This window comes from Procambarus clarkii, chromosome 5 (genome assembly GCF_040958095.1).
Source record: "Procambarus clarkii isolate CNS0578487 chromosome 5, FALCON_Pclarkii_2.0, whole genome shotgun sequence".
Lineage (NCBI taxonomy): Eukaryota > Metazoa > Arthropoda > Malacostraca > Decapoda > Cambaridae > Procambarus > Procambarus clarkii.
The window spans coordinates 28,466,891-28,489,195 of record NC_091154.1 but is presented as its reverse complement, the minus strand read 5'-3'; the positions used below and the strand labels follow the sequence as shown (position 1 = coordinate 28,489,195).

Below are 22,305 nucleotides of genomic sequence, written 5' to 3'. Positions count from 1 at the left end.
TTAATACTATGGACTTAAATATTACCAAAATGCTCTACAGATAACTTTAAATATGATTTATGAAACAATATGTTTTTAGTATTAAACATTATGATGATTTTAAACGTTGTGACCATATGTATTTGCTTCTTTGTTTGTGAGAGGTGGCGGAATTAATTTTTGTTATTGCCTCCTTCTTGCTTACATGAAAATTTTGTTATTGCCTCCTTCTTGCTTACATTTTATATGTACGTTATTTAAAATTAGGAATGCATACCCAAAAAGAATATATAAAAATACACTTCAGATACGAAAGGGAACACCAGGTGAATGACAACTGTTTTGAATTTCGGGACCCGAGTAAACAAGCAGAATGTGTGCAATTACATTTAATTCAAATACACATGAAATAGAACATATATTACATAAAAATATTTATCTACTCACCAGATTAGCTGTGATAACCTCACAATGGTGGTGGACACTTGACAGCTAACCAAGACACACCCATGTTTACATGGCAAAAGCCAAGTCCCCTCTAAGGGTGAAGGTGGTGTGGGCTACACTACACGAAAACGTATGGGAAATCTACTTTGCAATCATAAACAAATGTTCTCTCGTACTCAACTCTTCCTACTTGTAAACCCTGGCAAATTAAACACAAATTAACATTGACAAAAATCAAACAAACTGATATTTAATTAACCAAACAAAAATTTAAATTAATACAAATAAAAGTTAGACATACATTCCTGCAATTACATAATTCACTGTCTTCCATTATATGAAAATCTTTTTTATATTCCATTACATACATAATGGAATTCCATTATATTCCATTTCTAGGTATACCTACAAACGAGTTTTCTCTGTGAATGCACCACCTGTCAATCGAGATGGCTCGTTGAGTGTAGTTCAAGGGTTAAATGGCATTATTTCCTCCCATTATACTGAATGTAACTTTGGCAGTTTTGATAAACATATTTATACTTGGTCTAAGACATTTTTTAAAAGCTTAATATGCCAGTTATGTGTTGCTTTAAATAGGTTTCTCATTCTCCTGTAACGGTAGACAGCAGTAATCTGACTCCACAACCCTACTGTAGTGCTGCAAAATGTACCTGTCCTCTTGGATACAAATACAATTCAGTTCTGAACTCATGCGAGTCTACAGAAGGTGGTGAGTGAATAATTTATTAAGTAATATTATGTAGTATATGATTTAAAGCTTGTTAATTTATTGTTAGTTACTTTAAGTATTATTAGCCGGCTTGTTTATTTTAGTAATTTTTATGCATTTTTAACTGCCTAGTTTTATTGGTAGTTCATTTAGATATTTGACATGCCTGAGGTTTTATATTTATTTGGTAACATAAGGTAAATTTAAGGAAAGTGTCAAAATGTGCTTGTCATATTTAAAAGTGGGGTATTTGTCAGTTTCAGTGATGATATTTTGTGATAGGGCTGTACATGCTAGGGCCATTTGGGAGTCTACAGGCTACCTGATTGCCTTAAATATAAAAAGTTGTATATAATTTACACACACAGTGTACAATGGAACCTCGACTTACGAATGCCCCTACTTACAAATTTTTTGAGTTACGACCCAATTTTGTTTGAAAATTTGACTTGACTTATGACTTTTGCCTCGACTCGATACACAAATTGGTCAATGGAGTGCATGGTTCTTAGTGGCATGGGCGACCTTGTTCAGTTTACCAGACCACCCGCTTAGTGATAATAGCACTTGAATTCTTGTAAAGAGTTTCATTGTTTTTGCGCTTTTCTGGGGGGAGCCCCTTCAGCTCCCCCAGAGCTATCTGGGCTGATATGAATGTATTAGACCTTGGCATCAGTCAAAGCGAATGGAGTTTTTAGGCCTACTGGGTACCACGAGCTAGAACCTGGCCCCCCCCCTCCCCTCTGAGAGGCACAAGGAGCAATGGCCTATGGAAACCCTTAGGTGGTTGGAAGCATTCTATGTCTGCTATCGACCAGGTCAGGCACCCAGAAAGGTTGGCGCCCCAAAATGAACCCTATCTGATTAAAATATTGTTACTGAAAGCCAAACTGTTGGATACAACTTCCCCAAACCAAAAACTAGCAAACGAGCATGACATCACAACCATCAACGCGCCGCTGTCCGCACAGCTTTCCCCTCTCTGGGAGAGGGAAGGGGAAGCCCCAGTCCTCCTCCCCAGCTATCCACACCTTCAGTTCTGTGGCTTCTATGAGACCTGGTGGTGACTCTGGCTCCAGACATTTTCCAGTGCTGTGCCTTGTGGTGTGGTCTTGTCCAATGGTGGTGTGCAAGCCAGGAATAATTTCACAAGTACTCGGGCTGCATGCACCTAGGGTTACTTTACCTAGGTGCCCTGTAAGTACTGCCCTTGTGGCCTGGGATTCTCTTCCACAAGTCGTTTGTGGTCTGCCTCTGTGGGGTCTTTTGCTGCTCGGTGATTGCCCGCCCTTGGGGTCGGCTGGGGGTGTTTCATGCATCACTATTTGTCTCTGGGTAGGAGGTAGTTTTTGTCACTGGTACTCTTCAATGCAAGGTACAATACTGTGCAGCTTGTTTTCACCATAATACAGCGACTGGCTCTGTATTGCCTGGGTCGTTGTGCTCTGGCGGGGTTTTTTTTTTGTTTTACCTGCCTGGTGGGGTCTGCCCCTTGGAGTTGGTACCTCTGAGATAGATAGATAGATAGATAGATATATATATACTGTATATATATATATATATATATATATATATATATATATATATATACTGTATATATATATATATATATATATATATATATATATATATATATATATATATATATATATATATATATATATATATATATATATATATATATATACTGTATATATATATATATATATATATATATATATATATATATATATATATATATATATACTGTATATATATATATATATATATATATATATATATATATATATATATATATATATATATATATATATATATATATATATATATATTGATTGATTGATTGATGGTCCTCCAATAGGTCCCCTGTGAGTGTACACATCCCAGGTGTTCAGCCTTTAACAGTTTGTTTGGTAGTATAGGTGCACGGGTTAGCAGTACCTTGCCTGGGCTTCCCTTAGCAGTGTCTAAAGGCCCTGAAAACCCCCACTTGGGCTCAGTGGTTCAATGGATGCGTCCCCTGGGTCCCATCTCACTTCGTGCGAGTTTGAAGGTTGCTCTGTCCCCTTGTCCTAGGGTGACAATCACCAGATGTGCCTCCGTCATGTTGTCTGTTGGATCGGTGACACCTTCGACCAGGAGTCCTGTAAGTGGTGTTGCTTTCTTGTACTCCAGTTCATCCAATCCACTGATCTTGATATCTTGTGCATGAGCCGAAGCTGCATGCACCCGTATTGCATACGCGTTTTAAGTTGCTGCAGCATGCTGGGTTGGTTGCTCACCTGGCTGCCCCAAGGCTGCCTCATTTTGGTTATAGCGACTCGGACTTGGGGGGTGTTAGTCGCCTCAACTTTGGTTTCATGTGCACCCCTTGTCCTTCCCCTGCTAATGTTCATCCTGTTCTCCCCCCTCCCCCTTCCCCCCTGCTTGTGGCTCCGAAGCATCTGAGGGTTTCGGAGTTGGGGCAGGGTTTAGTTGATTGTGAGACTCAGGCAGCTTCAGGGGATGCTCCTTCCGGTATGACAACGGAGGCATTTGAGCCTGTTCCTCCAACCAGTGCTTCTGGGTCTGACCAGTGGGCCCCCTTCGTTCCAGCTTTACTGGCGGCCTCTGCCTTTTCTTTTGAGGCAGAGGGTTTGGAGGACGTCTCAGCCCCTGGTCCTGGTGTGGAGGTTCCCAGGGCAGGGGAGAGGCTAACTTGGGGGGCTTTTGGGCCCTGTTTGACCCCGCTTGGGTATTGGTACCCTCTGAGCGGGGCTTGTTGTTGCAGGGGGTGGGGGTTTTCATATCCCCCCCATCTTGTACGAGTTTGATATGGCATCAAGCCCTCCCTGGATACGGTTCCAGGCTCCCTTGAGTACTTTGGTCCCTTTTTTCCTGATGTTTTTGGGTTCCCCAAAATTACAAGACATTATCAAGGCATAATCCGGGTCTCGCAGGAGATATCCCGCATCCCATATCTCACGAGATGGGATGCGGGAAGCCGAAAACCTCCAGATGGAGGGAACCGAAGAACACAATGGAACCCGGAACCGAATTTGGGGAGGAGCCGAATTCATATCAAACCTGTATATGGAAGGGGAGGGATACGAAAACCCCCTCCTCTTATAACAACATGCCCTGCATCAAGAGTACCAACACCCAAGCGGAGTCAAATGGGGCCCAAGGCCCCCTCCCCTCCAAGAAAACGCATCCCCAGCCCCGAGATCTTCCACGTCAGGATCCAGGGCAGAGCCATCCTCCAAACTCTCTGCCTCTGGAGAAAAGGCAGAGTCCACCAAAAAAGCAGGGATGAAGGGGCCCCCTGCTCAGGTACATAAGAAGGGCTGTGAGACTAGGACCAGTGGTGGGTGATGAGTGATGGTGTGGTGTGGTTTGGTTAAGTGTTGGGCCAGCTGGCACGACCCGAAAGCCCTGGCAGGAGGAACAGCCTTGAATGCCTCTGCTGCCGATCCAGATGGGGCAGTCTCTGAGGCTGCCCGAGTCTCACCACCAATAAAACTCTGCCTCGACTCCAAAACCCTCGGTCAGTGGGAGTCAGGAGCAGGGAAGGGTGGGGGAGGGGGTGGAGCACGATGAATCAGAGTAGGGGGCAGGACAAGGGGGCACAGATGAAACCAAAGTCAAAGCGACTACCACCCCTCAAGTCTTGGTCCCTACAACCAAAGTGGAGCAGCCACGGATCATCTGGAAAGGCAATTAACCTAGCACGTGCAGCAACCTAAATCGTGCATGCAACGCAGATGCTGCCTGCGCCCGATCAACAGTATTATCAGACTGGGTGAACTGGAGAACCAGCAAGGAACACCACTCGCAGGACTCTGGGTCAAAGGTGTCATTGACCCAACAGGCAGTTTGGCAGAGGCAAAGACAGTGATTGTCATCCTGAGACAAGGGAACAGAGCAACCCTCAAACTCACACAAAGCAAGCTGGGACTCAGAGGACTCTTCCATCGGTCCAAGGAGCCCCAATGGGGGGTTCCCAGGGCCCTTAGGCTGATTGCTAAGAGAAGCCCAGGCAAGGTACTGCTAACCGGTTATCCCAGAACTACCAAGTAATCAAACTAAAACCTGAATCCTTGCAACGTGTACAATCACAGGGCCTAGAGGAGAGCCACCAATATACAAGTGGACCTATAACCACACAGGGCAACCCCCATCAGGCAAACAAAAGAAAAGAAAAGTAAAACCCCCGCAAAAGCACAACGTCTCCAGGGGAAACAGAACCGGCCACTATGTGTATATCAGACAGCTGCACAGTACCTTGCACCCCCAGCCAGTGATGATACTACCTCCTACCCGAGGTCAAACAGGAATAAGAGCAACCCCAGCTGACCCCATTGACCGACAGCTATGGCGGTCAATCACCGAGCAGCAACAGAACCTCGTAGAGGTAGTCTCCCGAATGGCTTAAGGAAGATAACCCTAAACTGCAAGGGCAATGCTTACAGAGCACTGAGGGAAGGTGACCCTAAGTGCATGCAGCCCCAGTACTTTTGTGTTACTCCTGGCTCACACACCACTACACAGTAGAATAAGATCACTATGGACAGCACTGCTCAAAAGGATGGAGCCAGAGTTGATCAACTGCCACCAAATACAACAGCCTCTGAACTGGGGTTGAGTAGCCGGCACGAGGGGGGTCTGGGGCTCCCCCTTACACCTCCCAGGGAGGGGGAAGTTGCGTAGACAGCGGCACAGCAGCTGTGGTGACGTCATGCATGTTTGCTTGTTTTCGATTGGGGAGTTCTGCTTGCTAGTTCGGCTTTCGGTTTTAAATTTTTAACCAGCTGTAGTTTGTTTTATAAGTTCTATCTTTCTGGGTGCCTGACCTGGTAGAGGGCAGACATAGATTACTTCCAATTAGACGGGGGTGTCTATAGGCCATTGACTCTCTGAGGGGTCCAGGTTCTGGCACAAGTCTCTGGTAGGCCTAGAACTCCATTGATTGACTGTTGCCATAGTCTAATATATACACATCTAACCGGTATAGCTCTGGGAAGCCGAAGGAGCTCTTCACAGAAAAGACTTTTGATAGACTGTCACACAAGAGGCTGTTCTGGAAGCTGCAAAATTCTGGAGAGGTGATGGAAAGACTTCTGACATGGATGAGAGAAAAATGAGGGCAGTACTCACAGGCAATATATCAGACTGGAGAAGTACTGTTATTAGTAGAGTACCACAGGGTTCAGTTCTAGAAGCAGTAATGTTCATTGTTTATATAAATTATCTACCAGAAGGAATACAGAAATATAAATAAGTTTGCTGATGATACGAAGCTACTAGGGGTGGTTCTAAATAGAAAACTGTCTCTTGAGGACCACATAAAGATAATGGTACAAGAAGCCTATGCTATGCTTTCCAACTTCAGAATTGCTGCTTAATACATGAATGGAAAAATATTAAACAAAATGTTCATAACCTTTATGAGACCAAAATTGGAGTATGGAGAGGTTGTATGGTGCCCATATCTCAAGCACATCAATAAATTGGAAAAGGTTCAAAGACGTGCAACTACAGTAAATTCCTTCCAGAACATAAAAAAAATTAAGAATTATGATAAAAGACTAGAGGTGTTATATATACCAAAGCCAGAAGATAGAAAAAAAAGAGATATGATCACTATGTACAAAACAAAAACAGGAATCTACAAAATTTCACAAATTAAAATTCTTGAAACTCACAACTACAAGAATATGATGACTTAGATTCATACTAAGAAAACAAAGCTGCCAAAGAACATTAGAACAATCACTTTTGCAAACAGAGTGGTAGATGCTTGGGGCAAGTTAAATGAGAAGGTGATGGATGCCAAAACCATCAGCAGATTGAAAGCATCATGTGACAGAGTTCTGGGAAGACAGGACACCACAATCATAGCTCTCATCTTGTAACTACACTTAGGCAATTACACTTTGGTAATTAATAATAGGTATAGCATTTCATGCTAGTCTTAAGGTTAACAAAATACTTTTATGTACAAATTGACATTTTGTATTTAGAAAGACAGAAAGTTGAAAGTACAGTATGTGCATTTTTAAGAATATTCCATATCGTTATTTTTATTGACTGATATACCTGGCATAGTGAACCTGGGATTCTTTCTTCAAGCAGCTTTAATACAAAAATATCTGGTTTATTTACTGTTTATTTAGATGAGGTCTATTTGATCCATTTGTAGTTTCAAACATATTTTTATTCCATAAAGAAAAAGTGTTTTAAATGTATATACTGTTCTGTATATATCTTGTAAATAACCCAAACGTTTTATAAGCTAGCAGCCTCACTGAACATCCCCTCCCCTCCTCTTCCCAATCCCAAACATTCCCTATCATATATTACCTCTTAATGCTCTGCCAGTGTCTCTTTAATACTCAATGCCCCCCTCCCTTGTCATCCTTCCTGCCGGGTTCTTGACACAGTGGAACAACGCCCATTACCAGTGTGTTTCCTGGGCCAGTGTTCCTGCCCACGGGGCTTCACCTATGACTACAACCACCATGACTGTCAGCCCAGCAGGAAGCCTGGCTTCATCTACAGAACTAAGGGAGCAGCAACAATAGATAAAACTGGTAATGTCCATAAAGGAACAATAAGGATAGTTATTCCAAGATAATATTCTAAAAATTGAAAATAAAAATTAATATGCTGTATAAGATTACAGTTCATTGAAGGAATATCTAAACTTCTGAATATGCTACATATGTGTAGAAACCTGCCACACAACATGTGTTGAGTATTTCTTGGAAACATTGTAATATTTAGATATTATCACTGAAGCTTTTATTGCAGTAAAAAATTTAAATATTAATTTTTGACTGGCAATGGTGATAATTGATGGCAATAATAAGGTGTGATTAAAGTGTTCATTTAAGCCACTTGGCTGCTACATCCATGTCTTATTCAACTCATTTCACTACATATCGGAAAAAAGTGAAAAGTGAATTTTGTAACAATTCAGAGGGAATTACAGCTATTCTGATAATGAAGTATATAAATGATTACATGAAAACATAGTCAGACAGTATTATACAGTGGAACCTCGAATAACGAATTTAATCCGTTCCGGCGCCGTGCTCGTCATGTGAAACGGACATCATACAAAACAAATGTCCACATTGGCAATAATGGAAATCAAATTAATCCGTTCTACCACCGAAAAACATTAATATAATATTCGATGTTTTAAATATGGAGCAGCCTATCTTACATACACTGAACAAATTTTTTATGACATTTTTCTTTCTTCAAATTTGTTCAAAAAAAATTTTCATTTGTTTTATAGCAAAAAGTTCGTTCAGTGTTCGGCAGGTAGGCTGCTCATGTTTCTTGAGGAAAAAAAATAAAAAACAGAACAAATGTCAAAAAGGTTAGTTCGGTATTTGGCAGGTAGGCTGCTCCATGTTTCTTAAATAAAAATAATAAATAAATAAATAAAAAACAGTTGAAACAATTTGAAAAACAGACAAATGCCATAAAGGTTCGTTCAGTGTTTGTCGGGTAGGCTGCTCCATTATGGCAATCTTTCTTTGTTTCAAATGTGTTCCATTTGTTTTGTATTTTTCATTTATGTCTGAATAATGGAGCAGCCAACCCAATAAACACTGAACGAACCTTTATGACATTTGTCCGTTTTTCAAATTGTTTCAACTTTTTTTTATTTTTTTTTTTATTTAAGAAACATGGAACAGCCTACCTGCCAAACACCGAATGAACCTTTTTGACATTTGTTCTGTTTTTTTAAATTTTCATTTATTTTTTTTATTTTGTTTTTTTTTATTTAAGAAACATGGAGCAGCCTACCTGCCGAACACCGAACGAACCTTTTTGACATTTGTTGTATTTCAAAAAATTCCTTCTTTTTTCTACAAAAATAGTCAATGCTTTGCAATATCACAGCAGTCACCCCTTTATATCCCAGCATCATTAGCATTTTTAAACAAAAAAACATTATTTATTTGCATCATCGGAGGCGTCCGAGAATGTGCGAGAAGCAGCACGACCTCACCATGTAATGTTGTCGTTATTCAAATGAGCGCTCTCCATACGAGACGAATTGTCGGCGATCTGGGCGCTCGTTACCCAAAATGCTCGCCAATTGAGGCGATAGTCACTCGAGGTTCTACTGTATTTATAAATATGAAATGGTTACTGAATGAATGGAAGTTAAGTGAATTATCAAAGGTAGGAAATCTGTAATTGACTTATGGTAGTTACCTAAGTGTAGTTATAGGATGAGAGCTACGTTCGTGGTGTCCTGTCTTCCCAGCACTCTGTCATATAGCACTTTGAAACTACTGACGGTTTTGGCCGCCTCCACCTTTTCACTTGTTCCAACTGTCTACCATTCAGCTTGCAAAGGGCAACTTTTTAATATTTTTTCAGCAGCTTTGTTTTCTTAGTTTGAATCAATTTCCTCTTGTTCTTGAAGTAGCATTTTTAAAAATTCTTGTCAGTTTTGTCGATTCTTGTTACTATTTTTGCGAGTAGTGATCATATCACCTCTTTTTTTTTCCCTATCTTCTAGCTTTGGTATATTTAATGTCACTAACTCTCTTTCTAGCTCGTTTTCAGTTCTGGATGCCATTTAGTTGCATGTCTTTGCACATTTTCTGGTTTAGTGATGTGTGCTGCTTGAGATAGGGGCATCATACAACCACTACATATTCCAACTTTGATCTCATAAAAGTTATTAATAATTTATTTAATATTTCACTATCCATATACAGTATTTAAAAGCAATTCTAAAGTTGGAAAGCATAGCATACGCTTCACACACAATGTTCTTTATGTAATCCTCGGGTAACAGCTTTTTATCCAGAACCACCCCTAGATCTCTTTCTTTATTAGAATTCTCTAAAGCTTTTTCTCATAATTTGTAGGTTGCGTGTGTGGCCTATTTTCACCTGTTCCACATTACATAACGTGGCATTTATTCACATTAAATTACATTTGCCAAGTGTTGCTCCATATACTTTATCCAGGTCATATTGAAGGGCATGACAATTGTCTAAATGTCTTTTCTCCTGGTAGGAGAAAATTCAGGAGAATTCTCCTGAATTCTCTAAATTCCTCCTGGTAGATTATTCATATTGACAAAAAACAAACTGGTACTAGAACTGAATCCTATGGTACTCCACTGGTAACACTTCTTCTTTACTCCTTTTTATGGTAATTTAGAATATTTATCATCCATGTCAAAAATCTCCCTTTCAATCCTCCAGCATGTTCCAATTAACATCTGCATTGCACAGATTTACAAAATTGCACAGTTGCCCACAAATTAAAAAAAATGGCGTCTGTTTACGAGAGCCATGAGGAAGCAGATGTGAACCCCATGCAAACTTGGGAGTTTTGAATGCTACGCTATACCTATGAGCACCCTGAGGCGCTCTGTGCATGCCCGATCTAGCGCATCAAGGTGTTCTGCACAGTGCAGTGGTTAAGGCGCCGGATTGGGGGTGCGCAGAGCGCCATATGGCGTTTTTAGGTACTATACAGGGAGTGATTCTAAACTCCCATGGGTACAAGGGGCTCACATCCTGTGCCTCAGGACTCCTGTAAACAGACACCATCATGAAAATAAATCATCAGCATCCATGCTGGCTCTGAGAGCCTTAGTACTGAGAGAGAGCAAACAAAGCTGCCTTCCTGTCTTCCCAGGTGTGGTGTTCTGTCTTAACACTGTTTGTCATATAATGCTTTGAAATTATTGGCAGTTTTGGCTTCCACCACCTTTTCACCTAACTTGTTCCAACTGCCTACCACTCTGTTTGCGAAAGTGAATTTTCTTATATTCCTTTGGCAGCATTGTTTAATTAGTTTAAATCTATGACCTTTTGTTCTTGAAGTTCCAGGTCTCAGGAATTCTTCCCTGTCAATTTTATCGATTCCCTTACTATTTTGTATGTAGTGATCATATCGCCTCTTTTTCATCTATCTTCTAGTTTTGACATATTTAATGCCTCTAACCTCTCTTCGTAGCTCTTGACCTTCAGTTCTGGGAGCCATTTAGTTGCATGTCTGGTGGCTGTTCATTGCTTCTTGAATGCCTTCTGGGGGTTCAAGTGGATGCACTGGTTGTTGCACCATGTTCGTGGTCCTTTGTTCTGGTGTGCGATTTTCTTTGGTTGTCCAGTGTTCTATTGTGAGATAACTCTGGAAGGAACCATAGGGGTCTGATTCATACACATATCTCAGAGTACTAGAATTAAATGTAATGAACTGCCTCTTTCTTATGGGGTCCCTCTGTAGCTTCTTACTCCCTCCCTTGCCTCTCTTCCCATGGTGTTTCACACTGTGCATTGAGCAGTGCATGAATGATCAAGTTGATAACTCAGTGCCCTGCATGATAGGGGCTTCCATTTTGTGATAATCATACGCTATGAGGCACTGATTCCGCCCATTTCACAATTGTTTACATAGTAAGGATCAACATTGCAAATGTGATTCATGCAGTTGTCTGTTTTGGTGTGCTCTACCTTTCGGGTGGTCTTTCTCTTGGTTACTGTGGTTATCTTAGACTTCCCAGAATTCCTTTCTCTCTATTAAATGGACCAGATTCTAGTACTTGTCTCCAGTAGGCACCCATGAATTGATAGAGGCTGGTGTGGTATTGAGGGTTTGACAAGTGTATCAGTTTGTATCAAGGGGAGATACCAAGGGACCCACCAGCAAGAAACATTTCATTACATTAAACACTGGTTATTTATAAAGCCACTGGTCACTTGCAGTGTGATTAGTGGATGTTGATAGACAGGTGATGAGACTGTGTTAAAGTGTTTAAAGGTTTGAAAGTGGAGAGAAAGGCCAAGAAAATGTGTGAGGAAGTGGAGATTGGGCATGAATAGTGTGTGTAAGATAGGGTAGAGAACAAGGCTAGGTGACACTCGATTGTGAGGAGGAAGTAAATGTTTTGTTTATATATAACAATTTATGAGATGCAATGTGTGCTCAGCCATGTAAATGCTGTTTTAGATGATTTACTGGAGAGTTCCATTGGAAGTTCACTCTGATTATTTGTAATGTGCTAGATATAGTAGATGGACAGGTATAATTTTTAAATAAATATAATTGTTGCTTTGCTATTTCCTCGTGGCTTGATTGAAGCCTCACCACCTCATGCAATTTAGAAATGGATGAATGATTATGAATTTTATATGCAGTAATTATAATCTTTTGTCAAAAGACTTAAGTAGGTGTTTAGTTTCATTTATACAACTCTTTAATATCCAAAAGGGAAATTAAATAACCAAGAATTATTAATCTCTTTGTCAGATTAATTACTAATTTGATTTTAAATCATGTCTGTAACATTGCTATAACATTGTCAAATACATACTTTTGCATTTTTCATGTACAAGTTCCCTGTAATAAGGTCAACAACTGCCATCCCAATGCACAGTGCATCTATGAGAGCTATTCTCAGACTTATTCATGCCAATGTAATGTTGGATATGATGGGGATGGCTACGACTGCACTGAGTTTGGTGAGTATTTCATAGAAAAAGCAAATTGTTGTTATATTATATTATATTTGTTATATTAAATACATATACAGTGGGGGTCTCGACTTATGAACTTTATTCGTTCCCAGAGATGGGTCGTAAGTCGAAACAAATTTTCCTATAAGAAATAATGTAAATTGAATTTATCTGTTCCACACCCCTAAAAATTTTAACTTAAAAATACATTTTATACTGAATATAAAAAAAATTTCTAACTACAATACAATATGTTTATCTTACCTTTATCGAGGACTCTTGTTGGCATATGGAAGACGGCGAGGAAGGGGTTGAGAAGGAGAGGTGTTACTATTTGGAAGGGGAAGTCCCCTTCCATTATAACATCAGGCAGTGATGACCTCTCTGATGTACTCTCTCTCCTACGTTTTGCCTGCATACCACTAGGACCTGGTTGTGGTTCAATGCTTGTTTTATCTCACTGAAAATCTTTCCATAGAGATTTGTTTTCCCTACATTTTAACATTTGTCTGTAGTAATGCATCACAGTGTTATTAAAAAGATCATGGCAGCGGCCTACTGCAGCTTGATTTGGGTGAGTTATTTCAGCAAAAGTTTGCAGTTCTTTCCATACTGCACACATTTTCTTAATTGTTGAGGAAAGGACATTGTACTGCCTCCTCCTCCCATGAAGAAATTTCCTCAGCTGCCTCTTGTTGCTGCTCCTTGTGAAGGGCTAGGAGTTCTTTGGTGGTCAGTTCTTCGCTGTGTTCCTCCACCAACTTCTCCACATCAGCACCATTAATCTCCGAGCCCAATTGCTGGCCCAGAGAAACAATTTCCTGAACTAAAGGCACTTCAGGTTCAGGCTCAAACCCCTCAAAGTCTCGTTCTAGAACACATTCAGGCCACAATCTACTCCAGCCAGAGATCATGGTTCTTAGTCATTCTTGCCAGGCTTTGTCCATCAGTTTTAAAGCACTACAAATGTTAAAATGATTTTTCCAGAACTCTTTGAGGGTGAGGTTTGTGGCATTCGTCACTTCAACACATCTCCGGAAAAGTGCCCTTTCATAAAGTTTCTTAAAATTGGAAATGATTTTCTGGTCCATAGGCTGAAGTAGAGGAGTGGTGTTGGGAGGAAGGAACTTTACTGTAACAAAACTAAATTCCTCCAACAATGAATCATCAGCCTGGAGGATGAGCAGAAACATTGTTGAGGAGAAACAGGGCCTTGAGTGGCAAATGTTTCTCCTGCAGATATTTTTTGTTGGAAGGTCAAACCCTTCATTCACCCACTCGGTAAATAATTGCCTTGTACTGCCTTCAGGTGTTTCTGGAGGGCCACTGGGTCACTCATCGGTTGCTCGAGTGGCTATGTGGGAGTCTGAACTTCATCATGCTAGTCTTCCCTTCGGGTTTGGATCTGGCTTCGGGGGTTGTTCTGGTTCCTTCTGGAAGTCCCTCCCGCCACTCTCGCAATCACTGCGTGCGATCCCCGGGGGCCTTGTGTCAGCTGCTTCATTGCCGGCTTCCTCTTTGGTTTTTTCAGGCTTTAGTGCCGTGGTGCCTATCCGAGCCCGATTGATGTGTTCACAAATGCATTGTCTCTCGGCTGGGGTTTTGTGACCAGTGCTCACCAGTCCAGCCAGGGGTGGTGGGATCTGTCCTTCTGTCGAGCTCCACAGTCCGGTGCAGTGTGGTTTTCACTTTGCAGGATTCATGTCACTCGTGGATCGACGATTTGTGTCGCTCACAGATTGACGGTTCAGCTCCATTCGAACTGCTCCCGAATTGGAGTTCAGTGGCTCGTTATGGTGAACATATATGAAGATAGGTATATACTGTATTAACAGTAAAAACACTGTTAGATTGATCGTAGAATATAATATACATGTCACATATAAGAGCCACTTAATTCTGAGCATAGCCATGTTCCACACATTGGACTATATAAATTCCACAAATTACAAACTTTTGAATCATATTATCATATTCGCGGCAACTGCCGCCCCACGGGGTGGCGGGGTCGAGTGACCCAGAGTGCTTTATCGCTCAGTGCCCATAATTTGCTCAACTTTTTAGCTCCATCTCAGCTAAAGTATGTCACATACAATATTTTAGTTTAGTTTCCCATGATAAGAAACTGCAATTTAACAATATAAGAAGAGAAAATAATTTATTGCAAAGAATATATTTTCTGGGGGGAGCCCCGTCGGCTCCCTGGAGCTTTCCCAGGCTGATATGCTAATGTCAGACTTTGGCATCAGTCATGTGTATGGAGTTCTTAGGCCTACCGGGGACCACGGCCAGAACCGGGCCCCCTCAGAGAGGCAAGGGGAGCAATGGCCTATAGAAACCCCTTTGTGGTTGGAAGCATTCTATGTCTGCCATCGATCGAAACAGGCACCCAGAAAGGTAAGCGCCTCAAAACAAACCCCTATTCTGGTTAAAATTGCTACCAAAAGCCAAACTAGTGGATAGAACTCCCCAACAGAAAAACAAGCAAACTAGTGTGACGTCACACGTCGCCGCGCCACTGTCTGCGCAGCTCCCCCCTCCCTGGTAGGGGGAAGAGGGAGCCCCAGACCCTCCAGGCTGGCTACCCACACCTCAGTTCTTGAGGCTTAGTCTATAGGCGAAGGTCGTGTGCTCTGGCTCCGGTATCGCTACAGCACTGTGCTTTGCTTGTGGTGTTTGTTTTTGTGGGTGCGAGAGCCAGGAGTTATCTTCAGTACTCGGGCTGCATGCGCCTAGGGCTTCCTTCCCTAGGTGCCCTGTAAGTACTGCCCTTGGAGCTTGGGGCCACCTTCCACAGGCTCCTCGGGGTCTGCCTCTGCTGGTCCATTTTACCTTTTTGTTTTTTCAGCCGCCTGTTGTTCTCTTGGGTGTTCTGTTCTCCCTTGTTACTGGCAGGTATGAGGCAGTTTTTGCACTGGTAGGGGCGCAGGGTGCTGCACAGCTTATATTCCCGACATAGCGGCCGGCTCTGTTCCTTGGGGTTTGCTGTCCTCTTGCGGGGTTTTGTTTTTCTTTTTGTTTTTGCCTGGTAGGGGGTTCTGCCCTCTTGTTCCACTAGTTTTTGACCTTCCATGGTTCTCCTCGGTGGCGCCCCCTGCTAGGTCCCCGTGAGTGTACACGTCCCTGGGGTACAGCTATAGAAGTTCGCTTGGTAGTTTTGGGCACCGGTTAACAGCGCCCTGCCTGGGACTACCTGAGCGCGAGTCCTCTTAAAGTAAACGCTCAGGACCCTGGGAATCCCCAAGGGGGCGCGTGGGTCCGATGGATGTGACCCCGGAGTCCCAGCTCGCTGTGTGCGAATTTGAAAGTTGATCGGTCCCCTTGTCTCAGGGTGACCCTCATTGTTTTTGCCTCTGCCACGCTGCCTGTTGGGTCGGTGATACTTTCGACCCTGAGTCCTGTGAGTGTTGCTACTTGCTTGTGACTCAATTTACCCAATCCTCTGATGATTCTATTTGGATACAGGCAGTGCGTGCATTGCAGTCTAGGTTTCATCTGTTGCAGGAACCCCCACCTCGACCAGTCTAGCCGAAAGGCATCGACCCCGATGGCCTTGCGATCGGGGAAGAGCGCAGCATACACGGGAAGACGCCACAACCACGCCGACGCGAAGAGGTCCACCTCGGGGCTCCCGAACGTCTGGCAAAGCCAATGGAAGGACTCGTCATCAACCGTCCACTCCGTGGAAAGGGGACGGTTGGTTGCTCACCCGGAGCAACCAACCAGAAAAGCAAAGTGGGGCAGCCCCAGGGCTGCCCCACTTTGCTTTTCAAGACCCGGACTTGGGGGTGGGGGTCGCTTCGATTCTGGTTCAGTCCGCACCTCCTCGTCCTTCCCCTTCTGTTCATTCTGGTTCCCCCCTCCCCCTGCTTCCAGCCACGAAGCGTCTGAGAGTTTCAGGGTTGGAGCAGGGGTTACTTGATATCGAGACTCGGGCAGCTTCGGGGGGTGCCCCTTCCGGGGATGCCGGCAGAGGCATTCGAGTCTTGTCTCCTGGCCGAAGCTTCTGGGTCTGATCAGTGGGCCCCCCTTCCTCCAGTTTCTACACCTGCTCCGTCCTTGTCTTGTGGAGTCGGGGCATGGGGAGAGGACTCGGCCTCGGGTCCTGTGGTGAAGGACCTCAAGGCTGGGGAGGGGCTGACTTGGGGGCCTTGGGCCCCGCTGGACCCGGCCTGGATTTTTCTTCCCTCTGAGCGGGGCTTATTGTTACAAGGAATGGGGTTTTCTTTTCCTCCCTCTGTGTACGAGTTGGATTTGGTGTCGACCCCTCCACGGGTTCGGTTCCGTGTTCCCCCGGGTACGTCGGTTGTCTTTCCGGGGGTTTTCGGCTTATCGCATCCAACCAGGTGTGGTGCGGGTGGCCTTTGCAGCTTACCTCCTGCGTGACCCGGATTATGCCTTGGAAATGGATCCGTTCGAGTTCAGGTTTGGGACTTCGTTCCCTTTCTGGCTCCGTTAAGATGTTCCGGAGTCTTTCTGGCTAGCGGACTACCCCGTGTTTGTTCTGGATTCCTGGCATTCCTTCTGTCGTTCCTGCACGCTGGAGTGGCGGGAAGCTTCCACAGTGCTTCAGGTTTTCCTGGGAGGCGATCTTGAGTATCTGAATGAGTGCTTGTTTGCCCCTGCCATTCCCCGCGATGTGGGCATTATTCAGCTCCATGTGCAGGTTCCCACCCTTTCTGCGGCGCTCATTGCGGAGGACTTGCGCGCCCGGGGCCTTTTGGCTTCGGCCTTGCGGTTCTTTTCCCCCCTGGAGCTGTCCTTTTATTGGCTCGTGGAGGATGTGAAGATGCTTGGGTCCGTCCTGGGGTCTGGCGCCTTGTCCTTGGCAGCGCGTTTGTCGGCTGCCTTGTTGAAGCTGTTCACTCCGATTTTGCGGGATGCGGTTTCCCTGTTTTATGCTTCCCGTCTCGCATGTTGGCAGACGGTGCTGGGTTCCTCCATGGAATCTGCTTGGGCTCTGGCTCTTAGGCGTTATTCGCCTTTTTGTCCTCTTCTGTTTGATGAGTCGACCGTGGCGCATTTATTCAGAGTGCGTCGTCGGCTTGTTGTCAGATGTCGGACTTGTTGGTTTTCCGGGGGTCCCGAGGTGGGTCTTCCCGGAAGGGTCATGCCAGGGCTTGGGGTTCCTCTCGTCGTGGTAGGCCACTGGTGTCAGGTTCAGGTTCGGCTCCTACTCCGGATCCTCCCTCGTCTGGTCGGCGCGGTGTTCGCTCTGTGCAGGGTTCTGGGTCTCGTAAGGGTCGCCGGCCCTTTCGCGGTTTGCCCCATTGATGGAGTGATGGGGGGGCGGCTTGTGCTGTTCGCCCACGCCTGGTCCCACGATTCGTGGGCCTTTCGGGTCGTGTCTGTTGGCCTGCGGTGGCGTTGGGTGGCCCATCCCCCCTTTGGGGGGTCGGGGCTGGCAGGGCAGGTTTCTTCCCCTGCGCTCTGTCGAGTCGTCTTGGAGTGGGTACGCTTCGGCGTCGTCGAAACGACGTTGTCCCTCAGATGGGTTTCCCGTCTGTTTCCGGTTCCGAAACGGGACTGCGCGGACCTGCGGTTCATTCTGGACTTGTCCTGTCTAAACCCCTGGGTTCATTGCCCCAACTTTCGGATGACTATGCTGTTGCAGGTTCAGCTCCTCTTGGAGCCGGGTGCTTGGATGGTGTCCCTGGACCTCCGGGACGCTTATTGGCATGTCCCGATTCATCCACGGTTCAGGGACTGGCTCGGTTTTGTAGTGGGGCGTCTGAGTTACCGTTTTCGTTGTCTCCCGTTCGGGTTGAACCTGGCACCTCACATGTTCACGCGCCTTACACGGGTTGTGGTGGCCTGTTTGCGTCTCCTAGGTGTTCGGGTGTTGGCCTACCTCAACGACTGGCTGGTTTGGGCTCCCAGCCAGTCAGCTTGCTTGCTAGCCAGGGATTTGGTTCTTTCCCAGCTCGCCGGGTTCATGTTCTTGGTGAACTGGAGGAAGTCCCATATGGTCCCCTCTCAGGTTTGGACTTGGCTGGGTCTCATTTGGGACTCTCGGACCGCCTCCTTGTCTCTCCCTCCGGAGTCTCTCCTACGGCTGCGGTCCCGCCTTCATCTGTTTCTGGTGGGCCCTCGGGTCACCCGGCGGTTGCTCGAGGGGCTGTGCGGGAGCCTGAACTTCGCGATGGTGGTCTACCTGCCGAGTCGGGTTTGGCTTCGTCGGCTGTTCTGGTTCCTTCGGGGTCCCCCCTTCTGCCTCTCTCGCGATCGCAGGGTTCGACCCCCGGGGGCCTTGCGTCGGTTGCTGTGTCACTGGCTTCCTCTTCGGGTTTTTTGGGTTTCAGTGCCTTGGCCCCTACCCGAGGCCTCGCTCGATGTGTACACGGATGCTTCGTCTCTCGGCTGGGGCTTTGTGACTAGTGCTCACCAGACCAGCCAGGGGCGTTGGGATCCGTCCTTCCGTCGAGCTCACAGCACGGTGCGGGAGTTCGCGGCAGTATGGTTTGCTCTTGGGAGGATTCGGGTGGCCCGCGGATCGACGATTCGGCTCCATTCAGACTGCTCTCTGGTGGTTCATTGCCTGAACCGCGGGGGTTCGATGTGGTCCTTGTCTCTTTGGGGTTAGGCGCTTTGGGTGACTCGTCTGCTGAGTTCTTGGGGTTTGGCTCTCCTGGCGGTTCACGTACAGGGAGTGTCCTACGTCTTGGCCGACACCCTGTCTCGCTTTGTTCCCCTCTCCACGAAGTGGACGGTCGACGACGAGTCCTTCCATTGGCTTTGTCAGACGTTCGGGAGCCCCAAGGTGGACCTCTTCGCGTTGGCGTGGTCGCGGCGTCTTCCCGTGTATGCGGCGCCCTTCCCCGATCGCAAGGCCGTCGGGGTCGATGCCTTTTGGCTAGACTGGTCGAGGTGGGGGTTCCTGTGCCTCTTTCCCCCAGTTCAGCTGTTGCTCCGGGTCCTGACTCACTTAGAGACTTACCAGGGGAGAGTTGTCCTTCTGGCCCCTTGGTGGCCGGCCCAGCCTTGGTTTCAGGCGCTGCTTGCTCAGTGTCCGAACCCGAGGGTTTTCCCGCGGGCCGGTACGTCACGTGGCTGGTTTGATCATCTCCTCGAGTCTTCGCGTATGGGTTTTTTGACTCAAGTTTATCATCATCTCTATGGTGATCAGTTGGCCGCCTTGTTGGTGTCCCACCTGAGGGCTTCTTCTCGGCTGCAGTATGAAGTTTCCTGGCGGTCCTTCTGTTTCTTTTTGCGTCTTCGTCGTGTTAGTTCCTTGTCTGTTCGGGTGGTCTTGTCCTTCCTCTCTTGGTTGTTTCAGGACCGTCATCTTATGCCTAACACTGTCGCCTCGTATCGTGCATCGCTGGCGGAGCTGTTTCAGCTTGCCTTCGGTATCAATGTTACATCTGCGCCGTTTCGCAAGCTGTCTCGTGCATTGTTTCACCTCCGGCCTGCTCATGCTCCGCCTGAGCCGTCCTGGTCTTTGGACCGAGTGCTCGCTTTCCTTTCGTCTCCTCGTTTCGTTGTGGCCCCTTTGGTCCGGGATTGTTTTTCCAAGGCTCTTTTCTTGTTGGCATTGGCCTCTGGGGGTCGGGTAGAGGAGCTTCATGCTCTCCTCCGGCACAGAGGTTTCTGCTCTTTGGTTGTGGAGATTGTTTTGTTCGCTTGCAGCCGTCTCCTTCTTTTCTGGCGAAGAATGAGACTGCTGCGTTCCGGAGGGATCCATGGGTGGTTGATGCTTGGTTGGTCAGGCCAGGGGTGCATCATGTTTTGTGTCCGGTTGCGGAGCTTCGCCGTTATTTGTGCACCACGGCTTCTGTGTCCGGGGACGCGCTTTGGGTTGATCCAGTTTCCCTTCTTCCCTGTTCGCGGGTTCGGGTCTCCCAGGTCGTCCACAGGGTTATTAAGTCCAGCCAGCCTGCGGTCTATCCCCGTGCCCATAACGTTCGTAAGTTCACGGCTCTTGCTGCCGTCTTTGGGAATATGTCTTGGTCTGATATTCGGGCGCGGGGATTTTGGCGGTCGAACAGGGTGCTGGCTGCTCGTTACCTTGTGAATGTCCTTGGGCCCCGTCGGGCCTGTGTTCCTTTGGGTCGGCGGTTGCAGCCAGTTGTCTCGGCTTCGAGTTGAGGAGTGAGTGACGACCGCCTCCCGGGTAAGTCCCTCTTTTTCCGTCTGTGGGTAGTTAGCTCCGGGGAGCCAACGGGGCTTCCCCCAGAAAACCAGCGTTGAATATAATGAAACGCCATTTTCTGGGTGAGTCCCGGAGGCTTCCTGGCATCCCTCCCTCCCTCCGGTCGGCGTTTTTTTCGCGTTTTTGACATCCAGCCTCAAGAACTGAGGTGTGGGTAGCCGGCGTGGAGGGTCTGGGGCTCCCCCTTCCCACTCCCGGGGAGGGGGGTGCTGTGCAGACAGCGGCGCGGTGACGTGTGATGTCACACTAGTTTGCTTGTTTTTCTGTTTGGGAGTTCTATCCACTAGTTTGGCTTTTGGTAGCAATTTTAACCAGAATAGGGGTTTATTTTGAGGCGCTTACCTTTCTGGGTGCCTGTTCCGGTCGATGGCAGACATAGAATGCTTCCAACCACACGGGGGTTTCTATAGGCCATTGCTCCCCTTGCCTCTCTGAGGGGGGCCCCGGTTCTGGCCTTGGTCCCCAGTAGGCCTAAGAACTCCATACACATGACTGATGCCAAAGTCTGACATTAGCATATCAGCCTGGGAAAGCTCCGGGGAGCCTCCGGGACTCACCCAGAAAATGGCGTTTCATTCCATTCAACGCTGGTTTTTTGGCGCACTACGGGAATTTCGTATTTTAAGGCCGCGCAGCACGGTGATTAATTGACTTCTTTACATCAACGGCATCTTGAGACCCAGTTAAGACACCCATTAATGGTTATTGAGAGCTTTCAAATAATTGTCTTTAAGAACAATTAAGTTCAGGTGAATAATATAGGAGGTAAATTTCTTTATAACAAGGATGATGTAAACAATATAATTACTGTATGGTGGTACCCAATAATATTCATTACTTTACTGTTTTGGTTTACACAGATGTATCTTGTGATACTGTAGACATCTGCCACATCCACGCCCAGTGTCTGTTTGATGATTACGCTCTCCAACATGTGTGTGTTTGCCTTGAAGGTTATCAAGGTGATGGCCTTGTCTGCACCCCTCAAGGTTAGAAACAAAAGTTATAAATATAAATGTTTGATATAAACATGTAGAAATAAATTGGGCAAAATATATTTTAATTACAATTCACTTTTTGAAGGATGCAGTAAATTTTATTATGTAGTTGAGAATACGAAACTAAATTGTTTTAAAGTGCTTTGCCATGTAAGATTAAAAGTTATTGCTTACTAAAAGATGAATTAGTTTTATATAAGAAAGATAATGACTTGCTTTAACTTATTTAAGACTTTTCATAATATAATTACTGTACTTTGTATTTTTTTCTCTCTATGTAATACCTAAAGGATGCCAGATAGGGAAAGGAGTTTCTCTAGTATTTTTGTGAAATGTTGTTTTCAGTTGGCAGATTTTACAAATAAGCTTAACATTTTGAATGTAGAATTTGTTATCAAAAATTTTCCTGGGGTAGCCCACTGGTGGCTCCCTGAGACTACGCCCAACCACTTGAGCTGGAGGGTAGAGTGATGGTCTTGCTTCATGCAGGTCGGCGTTCAATCCGTGACCATC

The 22,305-nt window shown here is 45.5% G+C and overlaps 1 protein-coding gene across 3 annotated transcripts in view; it reads left to right on the top strand.

The window, feature by feature from the left end:
- The window catches only part of Ndg (Nidogen), a 142,965-nt gene that overhangs the window by 86,705 nt on the left and 33,955 nt on the right, over positions 1-22,305 (top strand). For 2 of the 3 annotated variants that reach the window (XM_045749091.2, XM_069300129.1), the window contains exons 18-21: positions 1,052-1,159; positions 7,582-7,731; positions 12,523-12,648; positions 21,655-21,783. In XM_045749091.2, coding sequence (XP_045605047.2) covers positions 1,052-1,159; positions 7,582-7,731; positions 12,523-12,648; positions 21,655-21,783 — 513 coding nt within the window. The remainder of the gene's footprint in view (positions 1-1,051; positions 1,160-7,581; positions 7,732-12,522; positions 12,649-21,654; positions 21,784-22,305) is intronic. The other variant, XM_069300139.1, reaches the window with a different exon arrangement.